General features: G+C 54.1%; 1 protein-coding gene across 2 annotated transcripts in view; it reads left to right on the plus strand.

Annotated features, from left to right (window-relative positions):
* The window catches only part of KCNK5 (potassium two pore domain channel subfamily K member 5), a 38,825-nt gene extending 31,985 nt beyond the window's left edge, over nucleotides 1–6,840 (plus strand). For both annotated transcript variants that reach the window (XM_057700642.1, XM_057700643.1), the window contains exons 3-5: nucleotides 1,333–1,499; nucleotides 1,810–1,978; nucleotides 4,199–6,840. In XM_057700642.1, the coding sequence (XP_057556625.1) occupies nucleotides 1,333–1,499; nucleotides 1,810–1,978; nucleotides 4,199–5,082 (1,220 nt within the window). In that variant the 3' untranslated portion in view covers nucleotides 5,083–6,840. The remainder of the gene's footprint in view (nucleotides 1–1,332; nucleotides 1,500–1,809; nucleotides 1,979–4,198) is intronic.
* Nucleotides 6,841–15,006: the final 8,166 nt, after the last annotated feature.

The following is a 15,006-nucleotide window of genomic DNA, read 5'->3' on the forward strand; positions in this document are numbered from 1 at the left end:
GCTCTTGGAGTAGAAATGACACAGCTTGATAGCCAGAGGTCGAGCAGGTTGCTCACTGCACAAACCCAGGCCGTGCTTACTCACCAAACTGGGTGTCTGTTCTGGTTATCTATGACTGCATAACCAACCACCTCAGAGGTTATTGGCTTAAAATACAACTTATTATTTTTTTAAGCTCTTTATTGGAATATAATTGCTTTACACTATTGTGCCAGTTTTTACTGTACAACAAAGTGAATCAGCTGTATTTATATCTATATCCCCATATCTCCTCCCTCCCTCGACTCCTTCCCACCTTCCCTATCCCTGCCCTCTAAGTCATCACCCATCATCGAGGTGATCTCCCTGTGTTATGCAGCAGCTTCCCACTAGCTAGCTATTTTACATTTGGTAGTGTATATATGTCAAGCTATCCTCTCACTTCTTCCCATACCCTGAGAAAACCGTAATCCAAAAAAGAAACATGTACCACAATGTTCATTACAACTTATTATTATTGTTCGCCATTCTGTGAATTGATGGGGTTTGGTTGGCTGGCTCTTGCTTAAGGTCTCTCATGCAGCGGTAGGTGGGGTGGCCAGGGCCGTGGTCATCCAAAAGCCCAGCTGGCTGGACATCCGAGGCGGCTTCTTCTATCACATGTTTGATAGTCCGTGCTGGCTGTTGGCTGGGAGCTTAGCTGGGGATGAGAACACAATGGCTTGGGCATCTTACTGTGTGGCAGCTGGGTTTCAAGAGGGAGAATCCCAAAGGTGAGCTTTTCAGCAGATCAAGGCGAGAAGCAACAAGGCTTCTTATAAGGACTTAACTGACTCAGGGTCACTTCCGCCACATTCCATGAAGAGGTCACTAAAGCCCAGACTCAGAGGGAGGGGAATTAGAGGCCACCTTGATGTGAGCATCAGCTTTCTTGCATAAGAAGGGATTAAGAAAGGCCGTCTTTGGAGACCATCTACCACAGTGCTTCTGGAGTGTCTACCCAGAGAAACTACTAACTTGTGCCTTCTGACTTGTACAGGGTGCCATACAGACTAGTGGAGGAGTTGCTAATGGTAGAGGCTTAGTCTGCCTTCAGGGAACTCCCAGTCTGATGGAGGAGACATAGCCCATACCATCATACTGGCTGTAATGATCAGGATCATAGCATGGTCAAGGGGAATTTCTTAAGTATTGACGTTAGATCAGTGTCAAATGATCTACTGAGAACGGGCTTTCCTCAGGCTCTGCGTGTGTGTGTGTGTGTCTGTGTGTGTGTTGGGGGCAGGGGCCACCCCGAGTCTGGGTCCATCACCCCTGCTGTGGCTCTGTGAGCCTCACTCTCTTCTTCTTCAGGCTATGGCAACGTGGCCCCCAAGACTCCCGCCGGGCGCCTCTTCTGTGTCTTCTATGGTCTCTTTGGGGTGCCGCTGTGTCTGACCTGGATCAGTGCCCTGGGCAAGTTCTTCGGGGGACGTGCCAAGAGGCTGGGCCAGTTCCTCACCAAGAGAGGCGTGAGCCTGGTATGTCCCCAACCCTAGGTCCTGGGCAGAGACGGGGGGACCCTGACAGGTGATGGGGGGGTGGGAAGGGTCCAAGAATTGGACGGAAGTGTCAGGACAGATGGCAAGGGAGCAGTTTAAGAGCCCCCTGCCCTCCTGGGGGAGGCTGGGAACGTCCACCCCTCCTCCTCCCCTGGGCAGTGAGCCCCCTCCCAGGCCTGGCGCCCAGCTGACCTCCCCTCTGGCTGCCTCCTCGGCCCTCTGGGTGCTCTGCTGGGTTCCCCCAGTCTCCACCGCTGTCTGACTTGGTCTCCCCCGCTCACCCCCTCAGCGCACGGCTCAGATCACGTGCACGGCCATCTTCATCCTGTGGGGTGTGCTGGTGCACCTGGTGATCCCGCCCTTCGTGTTCATGGTGACGGAGGAGTGGAACTACATCGAGGGCCTCTACTACTCCTTCATCACCATCTCCACCATCGGCTTCGGCGACTTCGTAGCCGGTGAGTCCTGCCCCTTGCCTCTGCCCCCCACCCTCTCTGTCTCTGCTTCTTCTCCGGTTGTAATTCAGCTGACCTTTCCTGGGGGCCGCGGGAGGTGTCCAGTGCCCGTGGGATCCTGGCAGGTGCAAGAGGAAACCTAGGCACAGAGTAATTGCAGGCGTTTTCTATTTCCCTTTCTTGGAAAGTAGCTTTTCTTCCCTTCTTTTCTCTCTTTGTGTTTGGCATCTGGTCTCTTCCTCCCCCCACACCCCCTCCCATCTCCTGAGCTTAGGTTCTTAGGTGCTTGGGTGCGCTGGGGGCTGAGGGGTCGAGGCTTCTGCCTGCAGGGTTTGTGTCTGGGCCCCTGGGCTGAGCCTGGGGCCGCTCCGTGTCACAGCTGCCTCCTTCCATCACTCCCAGGCGCTGAGGGGGCTGTGCTGGACACCGGCCAGTAACTTTGCTCTTGCCACAGGCAGCTTAAAGACAAGAGAGGCCTTCCCCCAAGCTGCCCTGGTCCCTTGGGCCCGGACCCTCCCTCTCACTCCTCCCCTACTTAATCCAGGTGGGTGATGAGATTCTTTGGCCCCTTTATCTGTCGGCTCCAGCCACTCATGTCCTTGTGCCTGTGGCCCGCACAGCACAGGATCTTGGTTCTTAATCTTCCTGACACCGCCTTTGGCTGCAATGACCCAGTGTTTGCTCCTTCAGTGCCTGCTGCCCTGCCCAGCTGACCTCCACCTCTGCTCCAGGACCTCTGATCTCTCCCCTCCCCCTTCCTAGGGGGCAGGGACAGGTCACTCCCCTCCTGCCCTATTGTAAGTGGAGACTCAGAATGCTGGGAGGAGGCGGCTGAGTGGGTGGGAGAAGCAGGAAAGAGAGGCTTGAACACTCCACTGACCCTGGCAGATCTGAGCCCGCTGTCTTGGGAGATAAGTTTAGACGGGGGCACAACCCTGTCATTGTCTAGCTGTCGGGGCCCAGAGCAGGCTAAGGAGAAGCCTTCGTATCAGCGAAGCACAGAAGTGTGTCTAATCACACTTTCTCAGCTCCAGCAAGACACCAAACCACTGCCTCAGTTTCCCCACCTGTAAAATTGGTTTAAAAAAAAAAAGTGATGGCGCCTACCACACAGGGTTTTGGACAGTCAAGTGAGTTGCTATTCATGAGTTGCAGAGGGTAGGGCCCACCTATGTTAGTGTGCCCTGGCTGTCACCATGACCTGCTGATGGCCAGAGGGCCCTGAGCAAGATTGACAGCACCTCCTGCCTGCAAGGGAGACAGCCCCTGCCTTCGAGATACCTCCAGCCTGATGAAAGGGATGTAGTCCTTTCCCTAAGGGAGCCCCACTCTGGAAGTGGCCCCTTTCTCCAGTTCCTTTACCAAGTTGCTCCTAGTCTCAGGGCAGGAAGGGGGACACTGGATACATAATGCTACAGATCAACATGCCTGGAAGGGTAAAGTGAAAGCTCTGTGGTCCTGGAGGGTAGGGGAGTGGCCAGAGCTGTGCGGGGTGACCCGGGAGGGCTCCGTGGAGCAGGTGTCTGGAGCCTGGCCATGGAAGAGGGGGCGTGGAGGGGGCAGAGCCCTCCAGGCCATAGGAGGAACCAGTAGGAGGAGGGTAGAAACAGGAAGTCAGAAGGCAGGCCAGACATCACCAGAAGGAGAATCGAGGCTGTCCAGGATATTTCCTGCCAGGACCAATGCTCTTGGACATCTCGGGCCCAGCCAGGGGCCGCATTTATATTAAATCAGTGAGCCCATCTCCAGCAGGAGGATGCCAGCTGCCCTCTCACTTGATTTCTATCCAGGTTTTAACTGAACTGTAACACGTACACCCAAAAGGTACACAAGACAGCCAAGTGTCAGTGTCAGTGAATCACTGAAAGGCCAACATTCGTGGCTTGGTTCCTGACCTGAGTGCCGGCTCCATCACCAGCCTCCCCAGAGCCCCTCCCCCTTGAAGCTCCCACATCCCAGGAAGCCACTCTCCTGACTTTCGACAGTTGAGGAAGCTCAGGCTGGGGTCTGGGACAGGCACACGAGTGACCGGGCCAGGGTCCTTCAGGACGATAAGGTATCCTGCTTCTAGCACAGGCCTCCTTTCTTTCTTGGTGTGTCCCCATCGGTGTCCTGTGTTCTCGCGCTGCGTCCACTCTCAGGTGACGTGGCTTTGGCCTTTGTGTGTTTCTGGGTCCCCGCCGGCCCTTTCCTGACCCTCTGGGCCTCCTGACCCACCCTCAGGTGTGAACCCCAGCGCCAACTACCACGCCCTGTACCGCTACTTCGTGGAGCTCTGGATCTACCTGGGGCTGGCCTGGCTCTCCCTCTTCGTCAACTGGAAAGTGAGCATGTTTGTGGAGGTGCACAAGGCCATTAAGAAGCGGCGGCGGCGCCGGAAGGAGTCCTTTGAGAGCTCGCCACACTCCAGGAAGGCCCTGCAGGTGGCCGGCGGTGCAGCCTCCAAGGATGTCAACATCCTCAGCTTTCTGTCCAAAAAGGAGGAGACGTACAACGACCTCATCAAGCAGATCGGGAAGAAGGCAATGAAGACGGGCGGGGGTGGGGAGCGGGTCCCAGGGCCGGGCCTGGGGCCCCAGGGGGGTGGGCTGCAGGCCCTGTCCTCCTCCCTGACCCCGCTGGTGGTCTACTCCAAGAACCGGGTGCCCAGCCTGGAAGAGGTGTCCCAGACGCTGAAGAGCAAAGGCCACGCGTCTCGGCCCCGCTGCGCGGAGGCTGGGGCAGGGCCGCCCGAGGAGGGCTCCCCCACCTCCGAGGTGTTCGTCAACCAGCTGGACCGCATCAGCGAGGAGGGTGAGCCGTGGGACGCCCAGGACTACCACCCGCTCATCTTCCAGAACGTCAGCATCACCTTTGCGAACGAGGAGACCGGCCTCTCGGATGAGGACACCTCCAAGTCCTCGCTGGAGGACACCCTGGCCGTGGAGGAGAGGCCCCAGGAGGGGGCCACGACCGAGACGTCCCTGAACCTGAGCGAGTTCCCCTCGTCGGGCGAGTTCCCCTCGTCGGACGAGTCCACCTTCACCAGCACTGAGTCGGAGCTCTCCGTGCCTTACGAACAGCTTATGAACGAGTACAATAAGGCAAACTGCCCCAAAGGCACATGAGGCGGGGCCGGCTCCCCACCCCACCTGCCATGGCTTCTGTTCTCCTCAACCTGGGGCGTCCTACTGTGGCTGGGACCCGGCCCCTGGTGGGGGGCGGCCCTGGCACTGGGAGTGGGGGGCCAGGGGCCTTCCTCACCTTCATCCCCTGCAGCTGGATGCTACCGGTCAGACACGGCACGCCCAGGACAGGGCCTCTGTTCTCCAGCAGAACGGGCACCCTGGCAGCGGGAGGCATCTGTCCTGAGCACGGCTGGCATATGTGATGGTTCACAGACATGTGGGCTGGCAGGACTGATTCCGGGGAGGCCTGCCCCTGCGTGGGTCTTTGCCCCATCGTTCGGTTAAGACTGTCACACGGTTCTCTTAGGTCGGGGGCCTTGGCCGTTTGAGTTCACCAGTATTCACGGGCTCCTGTGCGCCCGGCACTGGGCCAGGCATTTCAGAGAGAGGGTGAGGGTGGTGTCAGACCCTGGTGGGGTGGGGAACCGCAGGGCCCCTGCGTGGGGCATGTGTTTAACGGTCCCCCGGTCCCACCTTGTCTGCCTGGCTGTCGCGCCTACCGCAGACCTCAGTAGGGAGGGGCCCATATGGGGAAGGGGCCAGGGAGCTAACAGGCAGGTGCTGAAACACTCCTGATACAGGGAACCCAGAGCCAGTCCCAAGTGTGGCCCAGGGTCCCAGCCCTTCTTGTGGACTGAGTGGGACGGAGCCCAGCCCAGAGTCTGGTTCCCTGTTTCAGACACCCTTCAGCCAAGCATTGGCAGGCGCAGGCTTCTGCCTTCCAGGAAGCGGTGGGAGGAAGAGAGGCTGGGGCTCCTGGAGCTGGGCCGCCGGGGAGCTGCAGGAGTGGGCTCGGCTCTGGCCTGTTCTGCCCCCACCTTCCCGTCCCGTGTCTCCTCATCCCTGTACCCAGAGCAAGGACCTCACCGCTCCCCAGATGGCTCTTGGCTCACAAGTGGGGAATGGCCAAATATGTGAATCCAGCTCCTCCCTCCAGCTGCTGTTTGGTGTGTGTGTGTGCCTGTCTGTCTGTCTGTCTGTCTGTCTGTCTAAGAAAGGAAAGGAATTGCAATGGGGGGAGCAAAAGATAATGTGAAACTGCACGCAGACTGTTTCTGGCGCGGGGCCGGCAGAGTTCTTGGGTCCTCCGTGATGTGCACCCTTGGGCTGGCCCGCTCTGCCCTGCATGTTTTGTTTTGTTATTTTTTAAATGAACTGCTGTTTTTGTATATCTGGCATCTCTCCTTGGCTTCAGAGCCCGAAGGGAGAAAAGGTGCAAGAGTGGGGTCCCAAGGATCAGGATGTCCAGTGTTTACTCTCCCACTCCTCAACCCAGTTGGGCCTTTCTCAGTGACCTCAGCCAAGGTCATGGTCAGAGTGGGGGAGGGACATCGGTCACAGGCGACTGGATGGTGGGCAGGAGGTGCCACCCAGACAGCCTCTCTGCCTCTCAGCTCCCTCCCCAATCTGTGGAGCCAGAGAGGGCCAGAATCCCACCCGCCCCCAGCAGCAAAGACGGTTGGTGGGCATGGGTGTCCACACCCCCACTCAGCCTGTGACCCAGGGGCATGCTGGCCCCGCATTAGGGTGGGGAGGAGCGGTCTTCTGTTTTTCTGTGAAATGTTTAAACGAGCTTGTCTTAATTTTCCTGACCCCACTTTGCTGGGGTGTCGCTGGCTGTCCTGGAATCACACACACTGTATGTACATACTGGCAATGATGTCAAATGTAATTTATTTTAACATTTTTACAATAAAACATGAGATGGACCAGCTAGCCTGGTGTTTGCTACTGAGGGATGGGGGGAGAAGGGCTGGGGGCAAGGTGGGGGCCAGTCTGGGAGGACTGAGGACAGCCTGAGGGTCAAGGGGAGAACTGGGGAGGTCTGGAAGGGAGAAAAAAGTGAAAGAGGTAGAGAGGTGGAGAAAGGGCAGGCTACTTAAGATGTGGTCAGGGCCGGCCTCTTGGAGGAGGTGACAGTTAACAGGTCTAAATGAGGATAGGGGAGGAGCGTTGCAGAATGGGTCCAAGAACCAGGAAGGCGTCAGGAGCCAGGCGAGAGGAGTGAGGGGACCGTGGCTAGCAGCTCACGTTGCCAGTCTGCCAGGCCCCATTCTACATGCCCTATGCTTGGTAACGTGTGAATGGACTCACTTGATCTTGCAGTAGCCCCGTGATGTGGGTATCACGTCCCCATTTTATAGGCGAGGAAATGGGCACAGAGAGGTGACTTGGGCAAGATCTCCATAGATGGTGAGCCTGGGTTCAAACCCACGCAGCCCCCGTGACCAGATAATGATCACCTGCTCTGTTGTGGCACGTCTGGCGTCCCCTGAAAGGGCCTCTGTGTCCAGGAAGGTGGGCTGGAGGAGGACCCTGGAGACCAGGCCTTCTGCGTGCGTGTGCGAGGGCTGGGCACTGTGGGCTGGAAAGGATGTGAAAGAAGGGTGGACAGGCTTGGCTGGGCCTGTCTGCATCCTTTAAGGGGAGGATTTGTCAGACTTTGTGGTCTCAACAGTTTTGAGATTGGCCACTTCCACGGCAGTGTCAGGGTCCCCTTCCCACACCACAGAGGACATTGGTTAAAATTTTGAGTCTGTTGGGAAAAATTTAAAGTTCTGTGATTTCAGGAGTGAAGCACATTTTTCATGAGGGTGTGGCTGTGTTTATAAAGGATCATATGTGTTTAAAATATCAACGGGTTCTGTAATGACTCGATACCATCCATCCCTTTGCCAAAACATCTTTCTACCTTCCTCTCTGTCTCCCTCTCTCTCGCTCTCTCTTCTCTCTCTTCTTCTCTGTCCTCTGTCTCAGAGTATGACGGGACTAGGCACAGCTTCGCAGAATTGCTCATAGATGATAAAAGCAGGGAAGACTGGGGTGGAGGTGTGGTTTGGGGCCACCGCAGCTAAGATTAGCGGGAAGCTTTCGGAGTGAAAAGTCTGGAAACAGGAAGGGTGGGACAGCAGCCAGAGCAGAGGGTGGAGCCCAGGAGGGATCAAGAGCAGAGGAGGGGTACCTTGTGTGTGGAGAGGGGTGAGCCCTCCTGTCACTGTCACCGTGCCCATGAGCTGTGGGGGGTGGCAGGTGGAGGAGATGATTTAGAAGTCGAGGGAGAGGACCCTGGGAGGGAAATCCCCCTGTCGACACCAGATTCATAACCCGGTCAGAACTACAGGGGGCCTAGCGTAATGGAAATAAAAACAAAAATAAATAAGTGGGACCGAATGAAACTTCAAAGCTTCTGCACAGAAAAGGAAACTATAAGCAAGATGAAAAGACAGCCCTCAGAATGGGAGAAAATATTTGCAAACGAATCAACAGACAAAGGATTAATCTCCAAATATATAAACAGTTCATGCAGCTCAATATCAAAAAAACAAACAACCCAATCCAAAAATGGGCAGAAGACCTAAACAGGCATTTCTCCAAAGAAGACATACGGATGGCCAAGAGGCACATGAAAAGCTGCTCAACGTCACTAATTATTAGAGAAATGCAAATCAAAACTACAATAAAGTATCACCTCACACCAGTTAGAATGGGCATCATTAGAAAATCTACAAACAATAAATTCTGGAGAGGGTGTGGAGAAAAGGGAACACTCTTGCACTTTTGGTAGGAATGTAAATTGATACAGCCACTATGGAGCACAGTATGGAGGTTCCTTGCAAAACTAAAAATAGAACTACCATATGACCCAGCAATCCCATTACTGGGCATATACCCAGAGAACACCATAATTCAAAAAGACACTTGCACTCCAATGTTCATTGCAGCACTATTTACAATAGCCAGGACATGGAAGCAACCTAAATGTCCATCAACAGATGAATGGATAAAGAAGATGTGGTATATACTTACGATGGAATATTACTCAGCTGTAAAAAGGAATGAAACTGGGACATTTGTAGAGACATGAATGGACCTAGAGACTGTCATACAGAGTGAAGTGGGTCAGAAAGAGAAAAACAAATATCGTATATTAACACATATATGCGGAATATAGAAAAATGGTACAAACCAGCCGGTTTGCAAGGCAGAAATAGAGATGCAGATGTAGAGAACAAACATATGGACACCAAGTGGCGAAAGTGGGGAGGTTTGGGGGGGGAAATAATTGGGAGATTGGGATTGCCATATATACATTACTAATGAGAAAAAAAATACCAAATTGTACACTCTAAATATATGCAGTTTATTGTGTTAACTGTATCTCAATGAAAGTTCACAAATAAATAAATAAATGCAGTTTATTGTCTATTAACTGTATCTCAATAAAAATTCTTAAAAAAAAACTACAGGGGGTGCGTTGTTGAACCCCCAGGGTTTCATGGGTTCCGAAGCAGACACGCCTACTCCCACCAGCCCTCCAGACCTGGGTCCTCCCCTGCCCCCTCCCAGAAGCCTTCCTACCCTGGTAGTGAGCTGGCATCCTGCTCCCCACCATCACCACTTGGACTCTCCATTCATCCCTTCAGCGGATGTTCACGGAGCACCTCGCATGGGTCAGGCTCTGTCCTGGGCACCAGGAAAACTACAGCGTGTAACATGAACAGAAATCCCATTCACGGAGTCTACAGTTTGGTTCCCTTTGCTCTCGTTTCTGGCTGTTTTTCATGGTATGTGCTTGGTATTGTTGTCCTGTTCATACCCCCAAGGCTCTTTGAATCTCATCTCCTCTATCTTCTGTCTTTTAATCCTCACAACAGGTAGTGTTATCATTAACCCCACTTTACAAATGAGGAGACTGAGGCAAATGGAAACTTTTTCACAAATTCAAACAACTATTAAATGGCAACAAAAAAAACAGCTTCCCTGACTTGCATCTCCGTTCTTCATTCTACCCTCCGGAAAGTTCCTGTTCTGTTGGGGGAGCACCCTTAGAAAACCCTCAGTCGGATGGAGAAGACAGTTCCTGCTCCCAAAGAGCCTGCAATCGGAGGGGGAGAGGAGCACAGAAATAGGAAACAAGGACAAACTCCAGGTCGCAGCTGGGCCTCTGGCTCCTGTGTGATCCTGGAGGAGTCACTTAGCCCCGTGCCAGCGCTGAGGAAAAGAAGCCGGGATGTTTGGGTTTCATCCCCTTGCTGGAAAGCTTATCCTCAGCCGCGATTGCATGGAAGCTTTCTGGAGCCTGGGGCAGAGGCAGGGGGAGAAAGGAGGCAGGCTGGGCTGTGCTGCTCTGGATGGGTCTCCAGGAATGGCTGCCTGTCCATGGTGGCCCCTGAGGCTTGGGCTCTGCCCCGCCCATCAGCCGTCCACCCCTGAAATAACAGGTCCCCAATTTCCAAATTCATACACAACGGGTCCAGGAACCAGATGCCAGTTCGTGAATTGCCAGCCTGTGTTTGTGTAACGCAGTGAGGGCGCCTCCCAAAATCTCTGCCCCTTCTCTCCATCCTGGCCACCATCCAGGCCACTACGGCCACTCACCTGGACCCCCGCAGCAGCACAGGGCCTGATGCCTGGTTGCACACCACAGAGCCCTTGATGAATGGGTGAGTGAGCCGCTGAGCTGGTCTCCTCCACCTGGCCATCACTGCAACCAGCAGGCTCAAGTCTGAGCCCCTTTATTCCCTACTTTAAACTTCTCCGGGGCTCCCATTGCTCTTCCTGGTGCCACCTCCCTCTCCAACCTATCTGCCCCCTGCCCCTACGCCCCCCCACCTCTCTGGGCTCCAGACACAGTGAAGTTTCGCAGATGAGCCGGGCTGCCCTGTCTCTGCCCATGCTCTTTCCTCCGTCTGGGATACTGTTTCTTTCTGCTGGCCGAGTTCTAAGATCTGTTGAGATTAAAGTTGGACATCAGCTGCTCCGGGAGGAGCTCCACCGTTACTGGCCCCTCTGCTGGATTCTCGGTCAGATGTCCCTCCCCTGGGCCCAGAGCCCCTCCCTCAGCAAGTTGGCTGCTTCGCTGCTGTTCAAGTCTCCTATCTCCTGCTCTGGAGCCTCTGAGAGAGCACGGAGTGGCCTGTTCACCTTAGATCCAAACCACAAGCAGGCCGGCGTGGAAAAGGGCTCCGCGTTTCAGTGTTTACTGAATGGAGGGCTAGTGAACCAGCATCCTGGACCCTCCCATGGTAATTCAGTCCCTCTCTTCCCGGGCAGAGGCCAAATCTGGAGGTGAGGCTTATTCCACGAGGGCGAGTCCCTGCAAAGCTGGGTGGATGATCTTGAGGGACCTTATCACAGGCTGCATTGGCATGGTGAGTCACCTGATTGTGCCGAGTCACCTGAATCTGGTAGGCAGGTCAGGGACGCAGCACTTCTTACTTTTGTACAATCCAGGAAGCCCCTCTGTCTACACCCCCTTTCCTGTTTCCCCGCACCTCTCTGTCCTCACCTCTCATCACTCCCAAGGTGGCAGCATCCCTTCTGGTCACCACACCCTGATGACGGGGGCCTAGGTTTCCCACCCCAGCAGCCCCAAAGTCCCCGTGCTTCCCTCAGGAATACCTCTGTGCACAGTGACCACTCACCTCGGTTTCGGGGCCGCCCAGTTTACAAAGCCCTTTCACCTGCATTCCTGTGGGATTACTCAACAGCCCAGCAGCCAGGTGCAATATTTTATAGCCCGATTTAAGGGTTTTTTCCAAATGAGGAAACTGAGTGTTTTTGTTTGGTTGCCCAAGAGAGCAAGGCCTGAGATCAGAACTGGGAGATGGTTGGAGGAAGTAGCAGAGAGGGAGAGGGAGGTAAAGATGGGGAAAGACCACAAGGCAATTAAGGGGGTGTCACGGATCTAGTTCCACTGAGGGCAGTTGGGGCTCCATCCTGCTGGGACCCCTGTGAAGCACCTATCAAATACACCTCAGAATTGTCCCTCTGAAGGACTGGAGACCTGTGTTTATCCACCAGTTCCCACTCTTGTTGGTTAAAGATGGCCCCAGGGGACATTAATCCCCACCTCCCTCCCCTACAGGCTGGATGTGGCTGACCATACCGTCCAAAGACGCCACCATCCTACACTCTCCTCCGCAAAGTGACCTACCTTGCCACTCCCCACACAGGAGGTGGAGTCCATGCTCTTGCATGTGGGCTGGCCCTGGGCCTATTTTGATCGATAGAATACTCTGGAAGTGACCTTCTGTGTTAAGAGGCCTGGCAGCTTCCCCTTTTGTGCTCTTGGGGAAGCCAGCCGCAAGGTAAGAAATCCAAGTACCTGGAGACACATGCCCTGGAAGGGATCTGCCTAGCCTAGGAGCCACCTGGGACATTCCAGCCCCAGCTGAGGCCACATGAAGAGCCTGGCCATTCTCCAAATCTCAGAATCATGATTGCTGTCCTAAGCCTGTGAGTTTTGGGGTGGTTGTTTATGTGGTGATAGCTGACGGGAACACTGGCTGGGCTTGCGCTGGGCTAAGAGACCTTCTGCCAGTTTTAGAGAAAGTTCTGGGGCAGAAATGCAGAGAGGCACCCCTGGGGACAGGCTCAGGCAACACGTACAGGACTGTGCCCTGTAGCCACAGTGACATCCGCAGCGAGCCGAGGGATTGGGTCATGGACACAAACAGCACCTACTGCCCTGAGACTCAACCTCCTTTTTTTCTTCTTTTTTGGGCCACACTGAGCGGCATGTGGAATCTTAGTTCCCCAACCAGGGATCTAACTCATGCCCCCTGCATTGGGAGCGTGGAGTCTTAATTGCTGGACTGCCAGGGAAGTCCTGAGACTCAACTTCTTTGAGGGTGCTGAAACTCCTTACCAGGAGCTCCCTACCTTAAGCAAGATCAAAGTTTTTTCCTTCAAGATATCGAAGTCTCTTCTGCTTCGGGGTCTTTGGTCCTCTCTGCTATGTCCGAACAGTACTGGTAGGCCCAGGATCTGCTACCATTTAGCCCTGAGCCTTAAATAGGCCACCTCGGACATCTACAGGGCGCTTACTGCCCATGACCTTAGATCTCATTTAATCCCCACCACATTGTGAGGTCCGTATTAGTATCCCCCTTTGGAAGCTGAGGCACAGAGTGGGTCTCTAACTTGCCCAAAGTCACACAGCTAGAAGCAGAGCCTGGGTTCAAACCTGAGACCCCAAAGCCTGTGCTAGTAACTACCACACAAGCCTGCCAGAGCAGGGCGTTCCTGCTCGGCCAGGGGGGCCCAGAGAAGGTGCCCCGGCTACAGCTCCCAGCTACCTGTCCTCTGCAGGACCAGCGAGGTGAACCAATCAGCGGATCCCAGCCCTGCGGTAACTACCCAGCAGTCCCCAGGGGATTTCTGAGCTGTCTCAAGAGATTCTGACTCAGACGACCTGGGGTAAAATCCAGATGCCTGGCTGGAGATCTCAGAGAGCAGCTCTGTTCTCTGTTTCTGGCATCTCCTGGCACCCCCTCCCTGCCTGTGTTTATATTCTGCGTTGAAATCTGTGTTTACCTCCAGTTATGTAAAACTTCCTCCTCATTCTTAGACGCCTTCACCTGCAGCTCTGGGCAGCTGAGCTGCCCTATCTAGGGTGTTGACATCACACTGTATTCAACTCATACGACACGTACTTTTTTTTTTAAGCGGTGCCACAAGGCTTCCAGGATCTTAGTTCCCCAGCCAGGGATTGAACCCATGCCCCCTGCAATGGAAGCACAGAGTCCTAACCACTGGATCACCAGGGAATTCCCCGACAGGTACTTGTTGAGGCTCTCTCATAGGCTGCCTAGAACACCTGATGCTGGTGCCTGAGGAGGAAGGGAAATGAGAAGCAGACAATTACCCACCAGGCAGTCAGGCCCTCTGTCTCTGTCTCTATCCACTCACGTTCCCACCCTCAGCAGTTCACTCCAAGGGAAAGGTTCTGACCCAGGGGTCTGGAGCCCGTTCATCCCGGTTCACGAGAGCCAGTGGTTACAGTTTCAGAAATTTTACAAGCTGATTGTATTAAAAATTAAATTATATAACCATATACTTAGATTGTATGAAGAGCGAAGGTAAAAAATACTCAGAACTCATCATTTCCTAATTACTCTACATGTTACTACTCTCAATGCTACTCTCCTGACATCCACTGGAGGTGCCCGGTGGAAATATCACATGATGGTATGCTACTGCGTTTCTCTTCCCAACTTCATTTTTATGACATGATGTTGTAGCTTAAAATAGCCACAGTGGAAGTATTTACACCACGGAAATGAGCAAACAATAAATTAGGGCTCTCCTCTCTCCTGAGAGCCAGGTGTTAAACATTTACCAGCAGGTCTTTGTGCTGATCTTCTGGATGGGCTGTGCGGACTGGTGGGTGGGAGGCAGTGAGGTTTTGCCCAGCTTGGAAAGGAGCAAGCAATGTCTAGGTTTCAGGGGGAACAAAATTTATAGGGTGTCCCTTGCAATTCCAGGGGCCCCTCAGACCATTGCTGTGTAGCGGTAGGGATTCAAGGCCATGGGAGCTGACTGTGAGGGTTAGTGGATGGGCAGGTGACACAGGTGCCTGCCCCATGTATGTACACGGAAGGGTACACAGAAGAGTACACGCAAGGGTCACACTCCAAACTGGAGGCAGAAAGGGGAACACAGGGCTTGTGTAGAAGGAATATCTGCCTTCAGCTGGAGCTCTCCAACTGCCCGAAGCCTAGTCCAGGAGGTGCCTTACACACTCCTAACCACACTGTGGTTTCAGCAAAGTCCTCATCCTGTGGGTGTCCTTGTAATTAAAAGGGAGACCTGGGACTTCCCTGGTGGTGCAGTGGTTAAGAATCCGCCTGCCAATGCAAGGGACACGGGTTCGATCCCTGGTCCGGAAAGATCCCACATGCCGCAGAACAACTAAGCCCGTGTGCCACAGCTACTGAGCCCACGTGCTGCATCTACTGAAGCCCATGTGCTTAGAGGCTGTGCTCTGCAACAAGAGAAGCCACCACACTGAGAAGCCCTTGCATCACAAAGAAGAGTAGCCCCTGCTCGCTGCAACTAGAGAGAAAGCCCGTGCACAGC

Source organism: Hippopotamus amphibius, chromosome 11 (assembly GCF_030028045.1).
Source record: "Hippopotamus amphibius kiboko isolate mHipAmp2 chromosome 11, mHipAmp2.hap2, whole genome shotgun sequence".
NCBI classification, from domain to species: Eukaryota; Metazoa; Chordata; class Mammalia; order Artiodactyla; family Hippopotamidae; genus Hippopotamus; species Hippopotamus amphibius.